This window comes from Heteronotia binoei, chromosome 8, assembly GCF_032191835.1.
Source record: "Heteronotia binoei isolate CCM8104 ecotype False Entrance Well chromosome 8, APGP_CSIRO_Hbin_v1, whole genome shotgun sequence".
Taxonomy (NCBI): domain Eukaryota; kingdom Metazoa; phylum Chordata; class Lepidosauria; order Squamata; family Gekkonidae; genus Heteronotia; species Heteronotia binoei.
The window spans coordinates 27,345,226-27,369,750 of record NC_083230.1 but is presented as its reverse complement, the minus strand read 5'-3'; the positions used below and the strand labels follow the sequence as shown (position 1 = coordinate 27,369,750).

The following is a 24,525-nucleotide window of genomic DNA, read 5'->3' as shown; positions in this document are numbered from 1 at the left end:
CACAGACAGCAATGTATAGTTGTCAATATTAGCCAACTTATATAGGAAGCCTAGGTTAATATCTCCAGTTTACAAAGGAAATGTGCTAGATGAACTTGGTCTGGAAACACCCTCTCAGCCTAATCCACCTTACTGGCTTGTTGTTATTCTTCATCTAAACAGTTCATATTACTTTCCTACTGAGAAAGACTGGATCTAGAAGGCATGAATACAGTGAAAAGGGTGAGGCAAACCTAGCTGCACCCAGGAGAGCCCTGGCATAACGACCCAACAAAACTCTCTCTCTGTCTCGCTCTCTCTCTCTCTGTAGCTCATACCTTGACTAAAACTTTGTTGGCCTTAAAGGTGCTTTGTATCTCTACCATGGGATCGAGGGAACTGGGCAAAGGAAGCTCTGGCTCTTTCCCTCCCTCCCCAGGGGATGAGAAGGGGGAGGAGTCTCAGCCAATAGAAGGAAGAGAGGCTTGGCTCAGTAGCTCTACTGTGCAATTGAGAGAGCCTGGCAAAGCAAGCTCTCCCTCCCGCCTTCCTCCCTAAGGGAAGAGTCCAAGCCAGTGGAGAAAATCCAGGCTTTGCTCTATAGCTCTTGTGCAATTGTGCAAGCCTGCCAAAGCAGAAGGAAGCAAGAAAGAGGGAGAAGGAAGAAGACTTGCTCATACACCTAACAGGAGCCCTCTGGGGGCCTGATCTGGCCCCTGGGCCACATGTTTGACACCCCTGTGCTAGACAGTGCAATTCTAAGCACAGTTTCACCCTTCTATATTCACTGACATCAATGAATTTAGAGGGTTTTAATCTGTTTAGAACTGCATGGTTATTCCCAGTGGTATTAGGGAGGCGGACTTGCACAGGTAGCTTTCTCAGGATTTGTGTCAGCTGAGCACAGTAGAATGAAGAAAGATTACAAGAACTTAAAGCAATTAAAAACTGACATTTCTGCCTGATATACATCTTTTCTTCCCATAGCTAACAACACTCAGTATGCACCAGAACCAAACTGCTGCCATGAGATTCCGGGCCATTCCAAAAACAGGAGCCATGGGGGGGCAATCACAAAAGATTGACAGGCTCCCAAGTCACACATCCTCCCATATGGGCACCTATATCTGAATGAGTGCTCCTCTCAGTGTAATGGTAGAACAATAGGGGAAGGAAACACCACCATGATTCCTGGGGCCTTCTGAAAAATTTCCTGCTCCAGCTGGGTGGAGGAAAGCCAAGACTGGCTCTTTCTCCTTTGGGGAAGAAGAAAGTGGACCCCTAGAAGCAAATCAGTAGGCACAATGGTACCATACCAGAGATCACGATACTAGTACAAGGTAACCATAAAGCAGCTGTATTTTTTCCACTGGAAATGCCAATATATCAATCCTAAATTCTCTCTGCAGATATCATTTATGCTACATTATAAACGTAACACAACAGTAACCAATTCAACGTTTTCTACTTGTTACAGATGGCTGCCCAAATCACTTCTGGTTTCATTTTAAACCATCAGGATGTTATATAGTCATCACCATGAAATTGCTACTTTAAAATTTCACTGAATGTGCCAACTATCATGATTGCCGGGAAAATAACTGATCAAGCCACACAGACTGACATTTAGAACTCAGGCTACATTTGCTTAGTTTAAATTAGGTATTTATTTAATTGCACAGAAAAAAAGAAGCAGGCATTTAAAGTTGCAGTGTTAACTGTTAATATAAACATGACAGAAACAGTGTTATGTGACCTAAATGAAAACATCCAAGCGTGGGAGGGTGTTCCTAGTCGGAGCCCTTAAAAATCTGAAGACCAGGGTTACATCAGGTATTCAGAACATACATTTTCTCATTACTTAATCAAAACCTTGTATTGGGCTTGGGAGCTGATTGTAAACTGGTATAATTGTAGGACAGGGGTCACATAACTGGCCCGGGCCAGTAATCCAGTTGTAGCATTCTGCACTAGCTGCAATCTCCAAATCCTCTTCAAGAGTACGCCCAAGTAGTCCAGTCTAGACGTAACTAGATTGACGTGGATTCCTAGATGAAATGTCAGCCTCATGGGGCTGCCAGCCTCCAGGTGGGAGGCCTGGAGATCTCCCGCTTTTACTACTGATCTCCACCTGGCCAAGATCAGCTCCCCTGGAGAAAATGGCTGCTTTGAAGGGTGGACTCTATGGCATTGTATCATGCTGAGGCCCCTCCCCTCCCCAAACCCTTCCCTCTCCCAGATCCACCCCCAAAGTCTCCAGGTATTTTCCAACACAGACCTGGCAACCTTAAATTGATATGAATCCTGAATTCCTGTCCTAGTTGTATCCTGACAAACCTCTTGCCCTGATCCTGGAAATAAACAGATTCTACGTCCTAAATGCAAGATTGAAAGTTTTATCAATTCCAAAGCTAGACATACAATAAAAGGAAGGGGAATCCGGTAGTTAAGAGTCAGTCACACTAAAATGTCTCGTTTCCTACATGTATTGCAAGGAAAAGCAGTTTCAGTTGATACACTGAAGAGAAACTTTACAGACTGAAAAATGTACCTAAGATTTTCAGTATAAACTCTTCACTTTGGAGAAAATCCCCCCCCCCTTTAGTTTAGTCTGAACTTGCCTAAAAAAAAAAAAAAAGGACAATCAACATAAGCCCCTTATGCATTCACTGAAATCAAGGCTTCTACCAGCTGGCTAAATACCTGTCTAGTTAAGCAAGAAAAATGGGACCAACTATAAACATGTGGACTTGGCAGCTGTGCAGATCCCCAATGATCAGGTTTTAACCAGTACCAGAAAAGCTGCAGGAATTTATGAGGAAGTATTGCATGGTTCAATTTAGACTTTAATTTCATTGTCAATAAACCTGCCAAGTTTGTGGCACATTTAAGAAATGAATGAGCATGACATAGAGACTAAAAAACTCATCAATAACCCTGGAAGGCCTCAATTTAACTCTGGACTGTCCCATAAACCTATTAGGTATTTCTTAGCCTCAGCTCTTATCTGCAGGGTGGGGATAATACAGGCCAACACAATATGATGGTTGTCCAGAGTAATGAAATAATAATGTAGATCACCACATTGGTCCAAAATCTAGAACCAGAAGCCACATAATACCTTTTACTAAGACCAACCAAAGAACACAAACGTCTCGGTGGCTCTTATGAGGGCAGACAGGAAAGGAAAGGTCCCCTGTGCAAGCACCAGTCGTTTCTGACTCTGGGGTGACGTTGCTTTCAGAAATGAGGGCAGAAAGGTGGGGTATAAATGCTAGAAAGAGAGATATATAGATAGAAAAGCTATTGTGCAACCTTTAAAGTACTCCAAAACTTTTCATTGGGCTAGATCAGGGGTGTCAAACATGCGACCTGGGGGCTGTATCCAGCCCATGCAGGGCTCATCTACCTCACAGGGTGTCTGTTGTGGGGGAGGAAGGTAAAGGAGATTGTGAGCCGCTCTGAGACTCTTCGGAGTGGAGGGCGGGATATAAATCCAATATCTTCATCTACCTCACAGGGTGTCTGTTGTGAGGGAGGAAGGTAAAGGAGATTGTGAGCCGCTCTGAGACTCTTCGGAGTGGAGGGCAGGATATAAATCCAATATCTTCATCTACCTCACAGGGTATATTTATTCCAGGTTTTATTCCAGGTATAAGCTTTTGTGTGCAAGCACACTTCTTTGGAGGGAAGGAGGCAGGGTGGATGGGTGGAAGGATGGACTCTTCTGACAAGTACAATCTACGCTGAGAAAATTATTTTGTCTTATTCTGAAAAGCCTTTTTTTTAAAAAAAAAAATGATTTCTCTGTTCCAATCTGGATTTATTTTCTTTCAACAAGACCCTAGTTAAGAAATGAACACTTGGAGAGTGGAGTAATTTCAGAGGCCAAATGATAACGCTACACATTAAAAAGGAGACAGGAAAATTAGTTCTCAGTTCAGTCTAGGAGAATGCATTGTCTTGAGCTTCATTATCAATTGCAATTCAACAGTCTCTCTTTCTTTGACATTCCTTTATAAGAGCACTGCTATTCTTAGGTCAGCAACCGAATGTTGTGGTTTCTAATGTCAGACTCTTTGCCTCCTCCTGGGTGGAACTGAGACCTAGGTTTCCTGTCTCATTACCAACGGTGGTATCTCCATGCCTACTACCCCTCTGCAGATCACATGTAATCCAATCATTAATCTGCTATTGCCATTTGACATCTGAAATCTCTTTTATAAAGTCTGTATCTCCAGAACTTCATGTCGCATTTTATGGCATGCCCAACCAAGTGACACTTAGTCAGATCCTGCCCTCGTAACACATGAGTTCAACACATCTGGGCAAGATGTTAAAGAGCAGACATCTTGCCAGACATTTCTTTATAAGAGCACTGCACAGAGCTCTGGAGAACTGGAAATTTTACCCAGAGTGTTGTGTTATTTTGGGTTGCCTTGATGAAAGGTACTTCTGTTTTTAAAACAATAAAAACTGTGCATACAGCTAAGCTTATAGAAACACTAAGGTTTACTATTAGGACTGAAATTAGCAGGCATGAAAAGTAGACACTGTGGCCAGGTGAAATTCTGTGGAGGTTTTTCTCCTGCATGTAATATGGTATATCAACAAAGAGGCTATAGCCCTGTGGTGGCGAACCTATGGCACGTGTGCCAGAGGCGTCACTCAGAGCCCTCTCTGTGGGCACACATGCTCCCTCAGCCTCCCCACGCACAAGGCTCGGCTTCCCCCCACAGCCCCCCTGCCACCGGCCCCCACCTTCCCTCCCTCTTCGGAGCTGCAAAGCAGCCACATTCCGTGGCCTCCCTTCTCCTCAGAGGTGCGTCGAGCCGCGCTGCACCAAAGCTGGACCCTACTGGCATCAATGCGGCCAGCGCGCCTTCTAACTCTTTGAAGCCGGAAGTGAGGGGGAGCGAAGCCTTCTCCCACGCGGGCTTCAAAGAGTTAGAAGGTGCACCGGCCGCATTGAAGCCAGTAGGGTCCAGCTTCGGTGCAGAGTGGCTCGGCGCACCTCTGAGAAGGGGGGCCATGGAGCATGGCGGCATTGCAGCTCCGGGGAGAGAGGGAAGGTGGGGGGGGTGGCAGGGGGGCTGAAGGGGGGGGAGCCGAGCCTCGTGCCTGGGGATGAGGGAGCGTGTGTGCCCACAGAGAGGGCTCTGAGTGGCTTGGTTTGGAGAGGGATTTAAAGAGACAAATGCCTTCTCCAAGCTGGCCAATGGGGCAGTGGGGGCTTTGAGAGCCGCACAATAGTTGCGAAAGAACCATCTGTAGGTCCCGAGCCACGGTTTGGCCACCCCTGCTCCAAGTGGTAGCTGGAGGTTGCTGGCTTTTACAACTGATCTTCAGGTGACAGAGGTCAGTTCACCTGGAGAAAATATCTGCTTTGGAAGGTGGACCCTGTGGCATTATACACTTCTGAGCATGGGTGCAGAACAGGATTGCCAACCCCCAGGTGATGGCTGGAAACCTCCTGGGATTACAACGAATCTCCAGACAATAAGAGATCAGTTTTCCTGGAGAAGATGGCTGCTTTGGAAGGTGGACTCTGGAGCCATATCTCATTGAAGCTCCTTTTCTCCCCAAACTCAGGCTTCTTCCCCCAAATCTCCAGTTATTTCCCGATCCAAACCTGGCAACCCTAACTGGGCCTCCTTCAGAGAGACAACAGGGCACTCCAACATTTTTGAGCTCATGGGCATCTTTGGAATTCTGATATGTTGGGGGGGGGGTGCAACCACAATGCAGCCCCCAAGCAAACCACACAGAGGAAAATTCCCCGCAGGTGTTCCTGCAGTTTTAGGGAGGGGGTTAGATGGGACCCACTAGGGCAGGGGTGGCCAAACTTGCTTAACATAAGAGCCACATAGAATAAATGTCAGATGTGTGAGAGCCACCAGACACAAACGTCAGATGTCTGAGAGAAGGAAAGAAGGAAAATAGATGGTGGAAGGGAGTAGGAAGGGAAAGGTAGAAAGAAAGCAGCTTGAATTGTAAATGCATTCTTCAAGTCACTGGCTGGCTTGGCTTGAAGAAGTGGTTTAAAGAAGCAAATGCTTTCTCTGGTGGGGGCTTCAAGCCCCACACAATGTGTGTGAAAGAGCCACATGTGGCTCCTGAACCACAGTTTGGCCACCCCTGCACTAGAGAGATGGGTATAAGGGCAGCTTCACGTTTTCATGTGGCCAAGACCTGGTTGCGTTTCATATTTCAAAACTGTTGTGGCATGGTCCAAGCCGAAGGGAAGAAGAAAGCATGGGTGTGTGGGGATGGGGGGTGGGGAGGAGAGATCAGGACCTTGAATCAAGCACATTTTTTGGAAGGGATGTGGGGTTATTACAGGAAATGTGGATCCCACTAATTGGCAGAAACAGCTGCCGTGTTCGCCTCTGGTTTAGGAGTGGAAAGGGAGGAACTGCAGGCTTCCTTGCTTTCAAATATGATGCTTCTGATAGCAGTATCTGAGCAAAGCTCTTTCAAGCTACAGGGACTATAAGACAAATTGTTGATAAGCTGTTTTTGAACTGTTGCAATGCTGTTCTGGTTTTCCAGAGCATCCCTGACAAGTGTTTGTCCAGCCGCTGCTTAAAAACTTCCTGTGAGGGGGTAGATTGCACTGTTGAACAACTCTTACTGTTAAAAAGTTTTTCCTATGCTAGTCCTCTCCTCTGCTGCCAGCAGGAACAGCTCCCTGCCCTCCTCTAAGTGGCAGCCCTTCTAATACTTCAAAAGAGCAATCATGTCTCCCCCCTCAACCTCCTCTTCTCCAAACTGAATATCCCCAAGACCTTTAGCCTTTCCTCATTGGGCTTGCTCTCCATGGCTAATCGGAAATAATCTACAGTGAGCACTGTGGCACCTACTCTCTACACATGCACAGAATTACAGTTTTAGTTTAAAGAAAGAAGAAGATATTTATATCCCACCCTTCACTCAGAATCTCAGGGTCTCAGAGCAGCTCACAATCTCCTTTATCTCCCCCCCCCACAACAGACACCCTGTGAGGTAGGTGGGGCTGAGAGAAGCTCTCCCAGAAGCTGCCTTTTCAAGGACAGCTCTGTGATAGCTATGGCTGACCCAAGGACATTCCAGCAGCTGAAAGTGGAGGAGTGGGGAATCAAACCCGGTTCTCCCAGATAAGAGTCCATGCAAACTGGCCCTCCTTTCTCACATCAGACTTTCTAGTTAATACAATTCAGACTATCCCTGAAGTTTCCAAAGGTAACCATGCTGGTCCATAGTAGAACAACTAGATTCGAGCCCAGGAGCACCTTAGAGACCAACAAGATTTGGGGAAGGGGGCACAAGCTTTCCAGCATTAGAGCTCCCTCGATTAGATAAAAGGAGCTTTGACTCTCAAAAATCTTGTTCTCTATGGTGCTGCTGGACTCAGATTTAGCCATATATATCAGTGGACTCCTTTCATCAACTTAATTTATTAACTAACATAATGTATCCCCTGCCTTTCTTCCCCAAAAGGACACTGAAGTGGTTTGACACACTCTCTCCTCTTTTCTCCTCACAACGAACCTTTAAGGCAGAGCTGCCTTTAAATACAGGGATCTGTCGCTCTTGCATCAAGCTTGAGCCTTGCTGGAAAACTAAGCCAGTTCAAAGGTTGGAAAGCAAAGTACAGCAGAAGGCTATTCCACCAGAAAACATCAATTCAACGCAATGTGTCTCTCTCATACATATTTATAACAGACAGAAACTATGATTTTTCACAGTAAAATGAAAGACACCCACAGGAGCGGCCGACCTTTCAGTCTCTGTTGATGGTTACAGCTTAGTGGTCTAAACATCTGGCTTGGAATCTTTATTCTCTTTAGAATTATTTGTTCAAATTAAATAGGCCCTGGCTTAAATTTGCACATTGAACTACACAGTGAATTGGGTTGATGTTTTCCAGTCTTATTTAAAAAAAAAAAAACTTTGTCATTATTTTGGCAGGATTGGATATTAAACACAGTGCATCACAGTCCTTTTGCAACAGAATCTGTTTTAGCTTCAGTCAAATCTCTCTATTCCATGCCCAGTGTGCCCTTGCAGAAGCTAAAACTGTGCATATACTGCAACTACATGAATACACAAGTATGTGAATACATGTAGCTTTGCAGCTGTGTGCCCAGTTTTCAATACAACTGGCTCTTCAGGAGATAGGAACAATTACACAGTCAAGTTTAATCACTTGTTTAATCATTCACTTGTTCATCTTCCAACATTACATATGCTATTAAATGCCAACAATGCCCTTCAGTTCTCTACATAGGGCAAACAGGACAAACCCTACGCCAAACGATAAATGGACACAAATCTGACATCAGGAATTACAGAACTGAGAAACCTGTTGGAGAACACTTTAACCTTCCTGAGCATTCAATGGGTGACCTCAAAGTAGCTGTTTTACTGCAAAGGAACTTCAAGAACAGAATGGAGAGAGAAACTGCTGAATTACAAATTATCATGAAACTTGGAACAAACACCTCCCCAGGACTGAACAGGGATATTGGTTTTTTATCTCATTACATATGCTAAACCAACTCTCACTGAGTATAGCTCTGCATCCACAGCGTTCCAATGTATTTCTCTTTTAGAACAGTGTATCAGAATAACATTTTTGTGTGTGTTGACATGCTCAAATGAGGGATGTGGGGGCTGTTTGTCTCATTACATATACTAGCCCACCTTCCACTATACTTTAATGCAACTTTTTTTTTCTTATGGCTAATTTATATTATTTCTTTTTTAGAACAGTGTATCAGAATATTTGGGGGCTTTTTTTGTTTGTTTGTTTTTTGTATTGACATACTCAAATGGGGGATATTGGCTGTTTGTCTTATTGCATATTTTGCATATGCATATTGCATTACTCATCCTCCACTGTATTTTAATGTCTTCCTTTTTTTTCTAATGGCAAACTATAATGTACTATGTTATAACCTCTTGAGAAATCATGTCCTCTATTTAAACTAACAAAGCCAGAATGTTACCTAGATGTATTTTAATGTTCCCTCTAATCCCCTCCCCCAACTGAGTGGAGCAGTTCACATCCCGAGCAGACTATAACTGCTGTAATTTTAAAATAGGCAATGCATAGTGCAAGGCCCTGCACAGCTCCAGACTGCTGCTGAGCAAGGTTTCGATGTTAATGAGTGACTGCTCACATGCACAGCTTAAAGCTAACACTGATCCTAGCATATGATTCAGATTCTAAATTCTGCGTAACAGTAGTTTTACAATGTACCTGTTTAAGCCTGAAAAGTGGTAGTTTTACATCATTACACAAAACACTAACAATGGGAAAGTCAAAAACCTTCAGGATCCATAATGAATTTGGATATTCATAAATGGAGAGATGCAAGTGTGGTTTACATTGGCAGGGCTGAATGAATGTCCTGGTCCATAGGCGTAAACTATGGGGGGGGGCCTCAGGGACTCGAGCCCCCCCCCCCCCGATTTTCCCAATGGGGCTGACCAACACAGAACTTGGGGGCTAAGGCCTCCCCCAGGCAACCAGTGTCAGCCATAGTGACAAACTTTTTTGAGTGTATGAAAATGTTTTCCAATTTTAAATTTTCAAGGAGGAGAGATAATGATCTTCAAAGCCATGAATGGGGTGATGGATTCTATAAAGAAATGCATTTTTCTCCTGGGACATTGTGAGGCAGGAAAACTCCCCACTGTGTGTGATTTTCCCTCTGCTTGTGGGAGCAAAAGGGGCAACAGGGGATTAGGAGAATATTTTATTAATTAGATTTATGTCCCAACCTCTCCTGATTGTACTGTAATTTCTAAAGAAGCAGTTTGCATTGTTAATTAATTAAAAGTTAACTTTGTATTTCAGCTGTCTGAAGATCATTTGTTGAAGCCAAATGTGTTTTGCAAGTTGACCCTAAAGAGCAGAAATTTACCGTGCACAGGAATGCATAAATTGAATCGTGATTTTCATTAATGATTTGTTCTGAATGTCTGCATTTTTAAGGTGGGATTTCTAAGCAGTGTTCTAAGAGGGGAAGAGAGGAAGGTATATAAAATCCTAGGTGGTATAAGTGCGAATTTTCTTTGGGGTCATGGCCATGGGCCCTGTTCTGCATTGCCTCAAAATGTACTTGTAGGATATGAGATTGAAGTAAGAACATTGCCACTACGCTGAACTTTGTACATTGCTCAGAAATTGAGTGCCCAGAAACTGTTTTGTATTCTGCCCTGGGTCAGAGACCCAAGCATTTATTAAACAAAGGTGTTATGTATGAGAGTAATTGCTACTAGCAATGGCGTTACTGCCTGGCTCTTGGAGCCAGATGACCAGAGCTTGGGGACTTGGGAACAATGGGCAGCAGCATCCTAATCCCTGCTGCCCTGCTCCAATCACGGGCCCTCTGCTGGTTTGAATGGGCCAATAGAGTGCTTGCGCAGGAACCCTGACATGTATATATAGTTGGCCCTGTATGCCCAGTCTCCAGCCTTGTGTGCTTAGCCCTTACTATGCTGAAATCAATAAAGAGCTGATGTTTCACTCCACCTTGCCTCATCGATCCATAGAACCCACTATATTATAAAAGGTATCTGTAATGCCATAGTTTTGTAAATTTCAGTATAATGGTACCCTTATTAATGAGGCAGAAACAAGACACCTGTAAGTGAACATCCAGGGAAATTTATAAATGTTCCCCTAAAGCTGTTCCCCTAAAGTCCATTTATAAATGTTCTACTAAAGCACTTCTGTATTGCCTTTTACTGCCAAATTTGTGACCATTGGTTTGTCCTATGTACATGATATTATATCTGCAGATCTTAAAATGACTATTCTAAAAGTGAATTTCAGAAACAGGACACAGCAGGAAACCTCTGAGATATCACTATAACCACTGGCCAACTCCCACCTTTTCCTGGGTTTGGCCTGGTCCATGGGCATTGTTGGAGGAGGGTCCCTAAATTTATGGAGAGGGAGCTTCTCCATAAATCAATAGGCAGTGATAATGGAGGCCTCTCTCTGTGATGTCACTGGCTCCTCCCTATGATGTCACTGGTTCCAATGCCTCAGGCCGAGCCCCAGTCTACGCCCTTGACCTGGTACACAGTATCTCAACAAGTATCTTCTATATGACATCCCTTTCCTACATATGGGGCCATGCTTTGGGTGCCACCTATTATGGATGTCCTGTGGCACAGAGTGGTAAAGCTGCAGTACTGCAGTCCAAGCTCTCTGCTCACGACCTGAGTTCAATCACAGTGAAAGCTGGGTTGAGGTAGCCGGCTTAAGGTTGACTCAGCCTTCCATCCTTCCGAGGTCGGTAAAATGAGTACCCAGCTTGCTGGGGGGTAAAGTGTAGATGACTGGGGAAGGCAATGGCAAACTACCCCATCAAAAGTCTGCTGAGAAAACATCGTGATGCGACATCATCCAAGAGTCGGAAAGGGGACTGACTACCTTTTACCTTTATTATGGATACAAGATTGGCATCCACTAGGAACAGGGTCTTTTTGGTAGTTGCCCCCATGCTGTAGAATGTGCAGGAGGTTCATTTGGACCCATAAAGTGCCTATTTAGGAGATGGACAAAAGGATTCTTGTTCTGCCAGGTTATTGAGAGGGAAGTCTCTGTGTGAATGAGGTTTGAGTGTAGGGTTCCCATCCTCCCGCTGGGGATGGGTTTTCCCCCAGTTTGGGGGCCCCAAGCCTGCTGCCACAGAACTGGCCCCCAGGAGGATCCCCACCCCTGAAAAGCTCCACTGCGCACGGTGTGCCCAGAACAATAACATCACCAGGAAGTGACATTATCACACCGGAAACATTGCATGGGGATGCTCTAGCAATTTGGCTAAATATTCTATGGTGCCATGGTAGTCAGGTAGGACCTGGTGACCCTATTTGAGCCAGGTCCAGCACATGGGGTTCTGGCGCCTCAGGCAGAACCCCAACGCGCATCCCCTTCACCCTTGGGAGCAAACTTACAGGTGATGTCATCACACTGGGCAGTCGGCGCCTTCCCCTGCCCATTGTGCTCCAAGTTCAGAGCGTGCTGGGCAGGGGAATCTGCATTCTTCCTGGGCGTTGAGGGATTGGGGGAGTTCTCCCGATCCCTTAAAGCCCAGAAAGAACACTGGGTGCCTTCCCCCATCCAGCGTGCTCCGAGTTCGCCAGCTCCCACGCTCCGGCCCTGATTTAAGCAATTATTTTATTGATTTTTTTTTTAAATTTTAATGTTAGTTTTAACAAATTGTAATGTTATTATGTTACTACTGTTAAGTTGTAAACCATCATGAAACGTAATATTAAAAGGCTGATATGCAAATTTAGTAAAAAAATAAAATAATTCACATTATTCATAATTTACATATATACTAGTATCATATCTTGGGGGATATATTTGTGAGAGTTGCACATATAATTTAAATCCCTGAACACCAGCATTTATACATAGTCTAAATACACAACAGTTTTCCAGTGTTCTACTTCTGGACCAGCGGTGGCCAAACATGCTTAACCTAAGAGCCACATAGAATAAACATCAGATGGTTAAGAGCTGCAAGACATGAACATCAAATGTTTGAGAGCCACAAGTCCTGAAAGAAGAGAGGGAGGAAGGAAGGAAAGCAAATAGATGGAGGGATGGAGAGTGAGGTGGAAAGAAAGCAACTTTAACTTTAAATGCATTCTCCAAGCCACCAGCTGGCTTGGCTTGGAGAAGTGATTTAAAGAGAGAAATGTCTTTTCCAAGCTGGCTGACGGGTGGTGGGGTCTTCAAGAGCCACACAATATGTGTGAAAGAGCCACATGTGGCTCCCAAGCCACAGTTTGGCCATCTCTGTTCTAGACCATTGGCCTCAGTGGACAGAGGTGTGTAATTCTGTTTATTTATGAGTCTGCCTTTCTCACAGGAACTTAAGGTGGATTGGGCAGAATGAGACAATACAATCAACAAAATAGGACATTCAACAAATAATTCATTAGGGTTATAGAAGTCTGGAACCATCGGAAAGAACTTAAGCATAGCAAAAGTATTCATATTATACATTAAGCAGTACAAAAATTACACAATGAGATCCTACTTACAGTAAGATATACACAGCAGTACAGACTACAGTCAATGTTCCCTCTAAGCTGCAGAGTCTTGTGAGCAAAAATTCTTGTGCGCTACTGGTATTAAAATTGTAAGCTACTGGCATTAAAGTTGTGAGCTACTGCATAAATTATTGTGCTCTGAAGTCATCCTTCCTGAGCTAAGACAAAAATGTGTGAGCTGGAGGCTAAACATCTGTGAGCTAATTCACGCTAACTCAGCTTAGAGGGAATGCTGACTACAGTCCCTAATCATTTAGCCAACTAAGCTTAGGATGGCACTATAAGAGTTTTGGACTTGCGCAAGAGACTTGGGTTCAAATGCCTGCTCACCCACAAAACTTAATCAGGTGATTGGGATGTGCAGTCATCCTATCTCAGCCTAACGTGCTTACCAAGCTGGGAAGATAAATGGAGAGGACTTTGGAGAGGACTTCGAGAGAATTTGTGTGTGTGTGTGTACACACTGATGGATATATCACGACGTTTTCACAGCAGACTTTTGACAGGGTGGTTTGCCATTGCCTTCCCCAGTCATCTGCACTTTCCACCCAGCAAGTTGGGTACTCATTTTACTGACCTCGGAAGGATGGAAGGCTGAGTCAACCTTGAGCTGGCCACCTGAACCCAGCTTCCACCGAGATCAAACTCGGGTTGAATCTAACGGTACTGGGACAGCTTCGGGACGGTATTACAATTTAAATGTTCTAGCAACAGGGGTTCCCCCCCTTGTTTTTCAGGGCAAATGCCTTTAAAAATGCTGAGTCCTTTCCTGAAGGAGAGACTATCCTTTCCTACAGGAAAGACAAAACATCTTCTTTAAGAAAATATATTCCAAAGGCAGATCAATAGTTCATCCTCTCACTAACACCAGCCTGTTACATTTGCTGACATGTACAATGACAAAAGAAAAATTAAGTAATTCGTTCCTGGCATCAGTCAGATGTGGATTAACAGGATATCCAGTGCTCAACTATCCAGAGCAGGCCACGTGACCATCTTGAATATTCCATTGACAATGCAATCCTATTACTTAGGTATTTTGCATTACCCACTAAACCCAATTCTACATAGCATTATGCTATGAAAGTCCATTCTTCCATTAATTTGTTTTAGGGCCATTAATTCATTTTGGAACCATTGTCTCCTCCTGTGTGATTCAGCTCATTTCTTTTCCTGATGCTGGTTGATTTCTTAAGAAATCCTGTTGCTTCTGCATTAGGCGAGAAAATAAACCACAGTGCCCTATTCCGTTTTCCTCTATGATCCTTGACTTCTTATGACTCACTCACAGGGCAACAAATTACAGCCAGCACGCAGGGAACTGATTTTTGTGACTCCCCAGGTACTCCTAAGAGCAAAATTGAATGCATCACCTGAAGCCTAAGCACTATGTCCACCTCAGTGCTTTGAAAAGTGCAGTTATAGCTGGCGTTAAATTTGAGAATTGCCAATTTTCCCTGGTTTACTAAACACTACCTAGTACATGGAATGCGAGATCAGAAACCAATGGCATATCTTATACCACTTTATTTTATATAATAAGCAATGTATCTTCAAAGCAACTACCCTCTGAGAAGCTGTTGTAACAAGCCTGTAATAGGACAATAAAGCAACTGTTGCTGGTTTGTAGCCCCAAGTTTGGGCTTGCCCTGAGCAGATAGCTAGCAGAGGGAAAACGGCATCTTTAAGAAATACCTTCCCATCAATAGCTGTCTTTTTTTTTTTTAGTTGTCAGGAACAAGCCATATGAAAACCAAGTAGAAAATCTGCTGTGGGGAGTTTATGCTAGCACTCTATGGTCAGTTTTGTTCATCAGCCCTTACAACACAGCCCAGTACAAACATCACCACAAATTATTACTAGCGCATTCCTTGTCTGTTATTAATTTAGACGTTAATAATCTGATTTTCTTCACAAAGCAATTTACAACAGCATTCTCATCTCCTCCATTTTCTCGTCGTAACAAAGGGGAAAGGACCATGGTTCAATAGCAGAACATATGCTTGGCATGCAGAAAGAAGGTCCTAGGTTCAATCCCTGGTATCTCCACTTTAAAAAAAACAAAGGATCACAGTCCTTTTCAAAATTACAATGAATGCAGGCACAGTACAGGTACAGGGTACACTCAGCCGTTCTCCATATATGCACTGAGTTACTTTCATGTTACAGTCATTGTAGGTACAATTAAATATGTGATAGAGACCCACATTCATCCAGGTACTAGTTCCCTGTTTCATTCATAAAGTCGATGCATGTTGGCTCATTTTTACAAACAGATGTACAGATGCAGAGGCATGAAGTACATGAAATCATTGTAACACAGGCTCAGGTAACACTTATTTATTTGTATTTATTTATTTACTTCGTTTTATATCCAACCTTTCTCCCCAATGAGGATCCCAAGTAGCTTATGTAATCTTCTTCCCTCCATTTTATACTCACAACAACAAAAACAGGTGTTGGTTTTTCTCTACCCCAAGGAATCTCAGAGTGGCTTACAATCGCCTTCCCTTCCTCTCCCCAGAACAGACACCTTGTGAAGTAGGTGGGGCTGAGAGGGCTCTGACAGAACTGTGACTGAACCAAGGCCACCCAGCTGGCTTCATGTGGAAGAGTGGGAAATCAGACCCAGCTCTCTAGATTAGAGTCCACCACTCTTAACCGCTACACCATGCTGGCTCTTGTGGTAAATGAGGTAACCCTATGAGTAAGGCTGAGAGTGTATGACTGGTCCAAAGTCACCCAGTAAGTTTCCATGTAGAGCAAGTGATGTGAAAGAAGTGATGCCAACCCTTACTCTGATAGACCAATGGTTTGATGTGGTATAAGGCAGCTTCATGTGAACAGTACGTTTAGAGAGGCCAGGGATTCAAACATGGGTCTCCCTCATACTAATATAACACTCGAGTTCACCACACCAGCTGTTTGCTGTAACCCTGGTTAAGATCTCACTTGTGCAGTGAAATCATGCTTTTTATTTGCAGCATTGAATCCTGTCCCTATGAAGCACGCTAGGGGAGGGGGGGAAATTTTAGCAAAGCCTTGCAAACAGAGAAACTGGAGAGGGGAGGAGATCGTCCACCACAACCACCAGATTAGATACTCAGCATTAGATAAGCATTTTGTGTGCATTGGACCCACGTGTCAAAGACTGATTGTTGGAGCCATCTAGTGACCCTTTCTATAGCAAACCGTGATGGTGATGGTGCTGTGATGTAATTCAATACCTTTCACTTTTATCTTGCTACACTGTTGTTTCATTATCAGTTGAACTAGTGGTTATGGTGTGTTTTATTGTTGCTTTGTTATTTTTAATGAATTTGAACCAGTTTCTTTTATGTAAGCCATCTCCTGGACTGTCTCAGTAGAAAGGTTAGTGACAGATATCTTAAATACCGGTAAATGCCTGCCATTCCAAAATGGCAAGCCATTACACAAATTCCTTGCAGCTCGCTCCAGCTCTTGCAGCATTTTGATATACACTCCACAACCTTATGGCATTCTTTCTGAAGATGCCTTTAAAGGAAAAAAAAAACAGTTTTGAGGGCAATGCTTATGAATTTCTAAAAAGGGGAAGGAAACCTTGCTGTTGTGACACATCAGCCTGAATTGTTGAAGGACAAGGTGAGAGCCACGGTTTGGCAAAGCACATCAAATAGTTCTTTGAAACAGAAAGATTGCCACCCCTGACTTGTGAGGTGAGGTGAGGGACTTGAGCCCAATCTTATATATGTCTGCTCAAAAGGACATCCCATAGAATTACTTCATTCTTAGTAAGCAACAGTTAGAATTGCAATACAAAGAGCACAAAGCCTGTCTTCTTGTGCCACTGGAAAAGAACTTGTGCCACTGGAAAAGAACCGATGCACACGCAGACCTTGACAGGCCTGGCAGCTGAGCACACTAAGGACACCCATGCCCTACAGCAAGAATTATGAAATCTGGCAGCAGCATGTGAAAGGGAAGGCTGTGCAACAGCCTGGAGCAAAAAAAAATAATCTGAAGGGAGGCAAACTCAGGTATCCCAGCACTAAAAATCCCCACAAAGATCAGAACCATTGAATGCCAAACTAGTGACTGGGATGCAAAGTAGTATGCATGCTCAATAGCAATCTTGGAATCAATGGAAGCTGTAATACCAAGGTCTTAAAATTCAGAGGGGTAGGATGACTGCTGCCAAAACAAAGGAGTTGAAAAGCCTCTGTGCATGTGTAAAAAAGCTGCATGTGAGGCTATGGATCTTGGTCAGCATTTAGATAGCAAAACACTGGCATGAACACTATTCAGTTCCTCTATTTTGGTTCCGGAACAACACCAAAAAATGTGGGTTTTTTAAATGTTTTAATTGTATTTGTTTGAAGTCATTGAACTGATTGTTAGCCACCCTGAGTCCACTTGCGGAGAGGGCAGGATAGAAATTTAAGGTAATATTAAATAATATTAAAATGGCATGTTTATCTGCATAAGGGGCAGAGATTCCAGCTGATTCCCCCCATAAACACACCTTCCACATACTGCCTCTACTGTGCTGTTTCTAAGAGCTTGCTGGATCCCAGGAACTGGGAAGTCCTACTCAGTTGAGTCCATGGATGGTCAGACACATGCCAGCAGGGTGGATCCAACCAGCCTCCAAGAAGCCTTCCACCAACTTAAGTGTCTCCTCCTCCAATGAATTGGAGGAAAGCTTCAAACTTGAGTCAAAAGGAAAGGTGAGGTTTAAATATTTTAATTAAGAAATAAACTTTGCTCTACAGAGTGGTAAGAAATGACAGGTTGCACCCCAGTATTGTTCTAGGTAAGAACACTGCGCAGGGGCCAAGTTATATTCTGCACACCAGCAAGTATACGGATGGTGCAGAAATATTTGAACACACATGAGAAGTCTGTCTGGCTGCCATAGCAAGTACAGCTGAAGAGGTACCCAAGTCATGCAGGTCTCAAGCAACCTTCCATTGTGCTGACGTCTGCTCTACAAAACCTGAACTTTATTTAGCGGATTTTTATTCTGCATGCCTACCTGCCTGTATACCATGAAAGGTTTTCTCATAAGCTGCCTTTACCTAACTGAATGGTATGGGCCTCTATGCAAAGAGCAGACCCTTCAGCAGCTCCCGTTCTGCCTAAAATAGTGTTAGGCAATGCAGGTCTGAGGTTACAAAGCCCGGCACACCCTTGTAAAAAGCAACCCTGCTCGTTTCCATGGGGTGGGCACCATCGTCAAAGCATGCCAAGGACAAGATCGCACACCGTGAATATCAAAGCATTTTAATTAATTCCCCCCCACACACACAAAATGATGAAATTTGCATTTTTACAGTTTGCTGCAGCCCTAATAGAAGTTCACCAGTCAAATATTCAATGCATATAAATAAATAAGTCATTTATCTCCAAAATCAAGGCAATTTGTCAAAAATGTCTAAAAAGCACAAGTACAAGGCAGAATATGAAAACTGAAAGATCCATGTTTTAGTTTTAGTTGGAGAGCCAGTTTGGTGTAGTGGTTCAGTGTGCAGACTCTTATCTGGGAGAACCAGGTTCGATTCCCCACTCCTCCACCTGCAGCTGCTAGCATGGCCTTGGGTCAGCCATAGCTCTGGCAGAGGTTGTCCTTGAAAGGGCAGCTGCGGTGAGAGCCCTCTCCAGCCCCACCCACCTCACAGGGTGTCTGTTGTGGGGGAGGAAGGTAAAGGAGATTGTGAGCCGCTCTGACACTCTTCGGAGTGCAGGGCGGGATATAAATCCAATATCTTCTTCTTATCTTCATCTTATGTGCTTAGTACACATAAGCACAGTACCACCCCAAGCAGAGGTATGCTCAGTGAAGTTCATTGACTTCAATGGACTTGAAGGGTACAGTTCTGTTCAGGATTGTATTGTTAATAAACTTATTGCTACCAATGAGTTTATTTATTTACTTTGCTTATTTATCGCTCCTCTGTCTCAATGTGGATTACAGAGTATGGAAATAGAAAAAATGTAATCATACCGATAGGATCAAACTATCTTGTTTATTTGTCTGATTCAGCATAACAAGGGTACAATACAGTGTGAGGCAATGGAGTCCACGTGCTGGATAGTGTTAAGAGTCAAGGGAGGCACGATAGTATATTTGATGAGCCATAAAACTGTGTTTGGTGGCTTTTGCTAAATTGAGTGCCCCTGTGAGGATCAAACAATAAACATGGAAGGGCCAATGGAAGGGCCACCCAGAACAAAAGGAAAGGTTTCTGCAAACCCCTGGGTAGCCCCAGTGCAACAGGAAAAATTAACAATTAAAAATTGAGGTGAGAAGGTAAAAACACCAAAATGTAAACAGGGATGGTTCCACAAACACAAGCATCATGCGGGGGAGGGGGTGTTCAGATTATCTTGGGTTGCCGATATACTGGGCAAGAAAGTCTGGGCAGCAGCCACTAAGAGCAGGCAGGCAAGCAGACTACTACTGGACAAAGGAGAGAGGAAAAAGGAGTCAGGTGAATGGGCAGAGGGAGAAAATACCAGACAGGTGGCTAAGTGAATGGGGGGGGGGGGGACAGGTAAGGAACTGGATGACTGGACAGGAAGGCAAGCTACCAGTAAAGGGGAAACCAAGCAGACAGGCACAACCAGAAAATGTAGGCAGACATGTGAGTGGTCACAAGTAAGAAAAATCAGGTGGACAGGCAGGCAAGAGAGACTGACTTGGCAGGGGGGAAGGGGGAAACAGAGCCACAGTGGGGAAAGGAGTAATTTCCCCTCTCCGGTAGAGTCTTCACAGGTCCTGCTCTTGTGACTAGCTAAAGCAGTTTCTGGCATTCTTTCCCAGCCTCTTCACATTCCATCACACTTCAGTGTGACCAAGAAACAAAATTAAGAATGAGGAAAGAGTCACCAACGGCATACAATCAGCTTAGCCTTTCCACATGCCATTGTGAACGCCTTTGTTTTCTCATATAAGTGAATTGTTGTGTTTTTAGAAGAAGAAGACTGCAGATTTATACCCCGCCCTTCTCTCTGAATCAGAGACTCAAAGCGGCTTACAATCTCCTATATCTTCTCCCCCCACGACAGACACCCTGTGAGGTAGATGGGGCTGAGAGGGCTCTCACAGCAGCTGCCCTTTCAAGGACAACCTCTACCAGAGCTATGGCTGACCTAAGGCCATGCTAGTAGGTGCAAGTGGAGGAGTGGGAAATCAAACCCGGTTCTGCCAGATAAGAGTCCGCACACTTAGCCACTACACCAAACTTCCTCCAAAAAGTTCAAACCCTATTCATGCTCTTCTCCATTTTATCCATACAACCACCCTGCAAAGTAGGCTAGGCTGTGGCAGAGAGGGACTAGCTTTACCAAGCGTTACCAAGCGGGGTAACGGCAACCTGGTCCTAGTCTAACGCTCTAGTTATGACACTGCCTCTTATTTATATTCATCCCAATAACTGACTTTGCTACACCAAGGAGTAAATGGGATGTACTTCGCTCATCAGTAGGAACTGTGATGAGGACAAAATTGCCTTCTGCTCAATACTGAAGGCAATCTCTCAGTGTTTCCCATCTCTGAGAGATCCTGCCAGGATGAAATTAGGAAGACAGGAAACACTGGCTTCCTCCCCTCCTAAAACCTTTGCCATATTTATTTAGTAGGTTTATATTCCACCCTTTCCCGTAAACAGGCTCAGGGCAGATCCCAACATACAGTAATAACAAGAAGCAACCCACAGATCAAATTTAAAACACTACATTAAAATTAAACGGTAAAACAATAAAACAGTAAATAGAGCGCACCACTGGTGGGAAGGGCACATCATACAAGGTAAACAGTTATAGGCCCAGATTAAACAATGGTAGTAGTAGTAGGATAGCACCGCAGTAGTACACGATGTCACCACAAGCTCTCCCCGTACAAACCCCAATGCCTTTCAACGAAGTAAATGTATTTCAAGTCAACTTCAGCTGCTTAGAGGCATGCAAAACACACCCATATAGAGCTAGAGTAAATCTTAACAAATAGCTGAAGGACTCAAGTCCAAAAATGTTGCTGTCAGAATAAAACCTCTGCATTAATACCAAGGAGCGCATTCTTGAATTTGCATGGCTGAGTCTGTATCTGGCACAGGGTACTCTTAGGGTGTTTTCACACGCAACATTTTAAAAGCGGTTTCTACTTTCCCCACAACTGATTCAAAGGCAAATGCAACTGGTCAGAACGTACTTGTGTTTTTTTAAATGGTTTCTACCCTGCAGAAAAACAGATAAAGAATCCCAGCCAAAGAAACACATGCTTAGCTGTGCCCTTTGAGGCAATGTCTGCAGACGCAGGGCCTGTAATTCGAGCAGGGTAGTTGCCACCTGCTCGCCTCGCAGAGGGATGTGGGAACTCACCCAGAAGAGCAGATTGAGGGCATAGAGCAGGCAGCGCAAACACTTTACCGAGTCCTCTCTGGCCATTGTGTGAGAGCCACTTGGGAGAAAGCTCCATCCTCAGCCTTGCTACGTCTTCTTATTAGAGTCCCTGAACAGCCAAATACAAGTAATCTGCAAAAAAAAGAGGGGCGGGGAGGGGAGACATCCTTCCCTTCAAACAAAAGCAGAAGTCATGCAAAGTAACGTCCTTTAGCATCCAGTTCACACAGCCTGTCAAGAGGGCACCTTTCTAATCCCCCCTCCAAAAAAAAAAGATCCTGGTTCTGTCTCTCTCAAAGTCATTAACATTGAGCTGAATCACAGGATGTTCTTTGGAAGGGGAGGAAAAAGTTGATTCTGTTACTACACATTAACCACAGGGACGCAGGATGGTTAATGTGACACGTTAACAAATCTGTGCCCAGCGATCCAGACACAATGCGCCCCTGAAATGACACGTTTAGGATCGGAGTGTTACTTGTGCTAAACTCCTTCTCGGAGGGGAGGGGGGGGGGGCTTTTGGTAATCGCGCCTCTCCCTTTCCGAAGGCGGGGGGGACGACGACGACTTATAACTTGGAGCTGTCGAGCTGCTAAACGAAAAGTCAACAAGAGCATGCCTGAGAGACAATATTGAGGAGGGGAGTGTTGGTCGCTAAGAAATGACAGACCGGAAGGAGGTTACAGCTGTGGCAGTGCAATGAACGCAGCGAAGGAGTTATTAATCCCACCCCACCCCCCACCCCCCCAAAAAAGATGCTACTTTGGACAATTCAGTGCCATTAACTTCCAGTTCAGATAGTTCAAGTTCCGTCTCTTCCGCCCCCCGGGAATTTGCATTACCTCCCTGTCCTCGGAGCATGCCTTAGGTAGAACTTGCTTAATGCTTAATGCAAGAGCCACATAGAATACACATCAGCAGGGGTTGTTTTGTAGAAAAATAAATGGTGGAGCTCATCCAGGGAGCTGCAATACTATTCAGTGCTATTATGCAGCTGCGATACTATTTAATGGACAAGGAGGTGGAACTCTCAGAAGGAGGAGGTGGAACTCTCAGCAAGGTTCAGGAGCTGTGCTCCTGTGAGCTCCCACTTCATCTGAGGCCTGCGCATCAGATGTTTGAGAGCCACAAGACATGAACATCGGGGGGGGGGGGGGGAAGGAAGGAAGGAAGGAAGGAAGGAAATAGATGGGGAGGAGGGAGAGGTGGAAAGAAAGCAATGTTAACTTTAAATGTATTCTCCAAGCTGCTGGCTGGGTCAGCTTGGAGAATGCATTTAAAGACAGAAATGCCTTCTCCGAGCCAGCTGATTGTGGGGGGGGGGGGGGGCTTCAAGAGCCACATAACATGTGTGAAAGAGTCCCATGTGGCTCCCCAGCCGCACTGGCCACCCCTGCCTTAGAAGAACCCAGCGTCTCTTTTCCTTGCCTTGTAAACCGAAAGGGAGGGGACAGGGGGGAAGTCTCAGGACTTACCATGCTTACCGCGTGGGCTGCAAAACAGTCCTGCTCTCCCCCTTCGCTGCTCAGTTGCTCCCTCTGGGCTGAGCCAGAACAGAAAGAGCTGCGTCGGAACCAAGGAAGCCCTGATCCGCAAAGCTAAGCCGCCGCCGCTGCTGGGGCAATCACTTTCACCTCCAACTCTTCTTCACTCCCACCTCCAGCCCCAGCTAGGACTGGTGGCTCCGTGAAAGGCAGCAACCAGCTGCACAAATCATTGCCACGCATGCTCCACGCCACGCTCGGAGGCTTCCGTCGGGTCTTAGAGTCCCACCGGTAAGAGTTTCTTCCCTTGTTTTAAACTTTCTTGGGCTGCGCCCTCAGGTGCAGGGGATCGCAAACTGGCCTCTGGAGGGCGCGAGGCAAAGAAAGTTAGGATTTCCTCTTTAGACACGTGGTTTCTATGGCAGCGATCCTATAAAAATCAAGCTGCCCCGACCCATGACATTTGGGGTAATGGAAATGTTCGAGTTGCACCGATTCGAAGTAGCAGTGGTCGCACGCTCAGAGGCAGTTGGCTCGCAAATCAAATTATATATTGCTTTGCTGTTCAAATCATCGTTGAGAATCATCTCACCTTTGCACTTTGCATTGCGAGGAAGGAAGGAAGGAAGGAAGGAAGGAAGGAAGGAAGGAAGGAAGGAAGGAAGGAAGGAAGGAAGGAAGGAAGGAAGGGAGGGTCCTGCCGGAAGCCATTGGTTTGTCAATTTTTAACTGTAAGGACAGCAGGGATGGAGGAATACATTATATATACATTGTGTGTGTGTGTCGATACCTTACCTAAAGCATAGAAATGACACAACATGAGTGAGTAGAGGGATTAATTTTCTTAACATTTTGCAGCAGTGATCTCAGCTACTGTGACACAGAAGACCACCTCATCGAAGGAGATCTGGTTGCCTCAGGGACGCTGTTACCTTTCGAGTAGGAGTGGCCAAACTTACTTAACATAAGAGCCACATAGAATAAATGCCAGATGTTAGAGAGCCACAAAACATGAATATCAGATGGGAAGGAAGGGAAATAGATGGGGAGGAGGGGAGAGGTGGAAAGAAAGCAACTTTCACTTTACATGCATTATCCAAACCGTCAACTGGCTTGGAGAAGTGATTTAAAGAGAGAAATGCCTTCTCCAAGCTGCGGGACAGGGCAGTGGAGGCTTCGACAGTCACAGAATATGTGTGAAAGAGTAATGTGGCTTCCAAGTCACAGTTTGGCCACCCCTGCTTTAGAGGATGCTAGGTCACGCACACTCAGATAATTAGGAAGATGAGGCAAATGAAGTGGACCTTCTCCTTAGTACTAAAACAAGCCCTCCTGTCTCTCTCTTTCTCTACCAGAGAGGGACAAGCATGCAGATCAAGGCGGACAAGAAAGGAGAGCACTGAAGGCAAAGAACAGGGTGAAGAGTGGATGGGAAAGGATCAAGAAGACAAGTTCTTCTGCGAATTAGTGAAATGATAGGCTGAACGTAAGAAAGAAAAACTGCATTACATTGCATAAGAAAGAAAAGTTCAGTCATATCGTTCCAGATTACTTTATTAACATATAATCAAAATTTATAATAGGCTTTGTGGTATCAAACAGACAGAGAGGAGAT

General features: G+C 44.6%; 1 protein-coding gene across 3 annotated transcripts in view; it reads right to left on the bottom strand.

Annotated features, from left to right (window-relative positions):
• The window catches only part of TSPAN12 (tetraspanin 12), a 103,075-nt gene extending 79,873 nt beyond the window's left edge, over nucleotides 1-23,202 (bottom strand). For 2 of the 3 annotated variants that reach the window (XM_060244840.1, XM_060244842.1), the window contains exons 1-2: nucleotides 22,902-23,197; nucleotides 21,406-21,558 (exon numbers count right to left, since the gene is read on the bottom strand). In XM_060244840.1, the coding sequence (XP_060100823.1) occupies nucleotides 21,406-21,471 (66 nt within the window). In that variant the 5' untranslated portion in view covers nucleotides 21,472-21,558; nucleotides 22,902-23,197. Of the gene's footprint in view, nucleotides 1-21,405; nucleotides 21,559-22,901 lie in introns of all 3 variants that reach the window. The other variant, XM_060244841.1, reaches the window with a different exon arrangement.
• Between the last annotated feature and the right edge of the window lie 1,323 nt (nucleotides 23,203-24,525).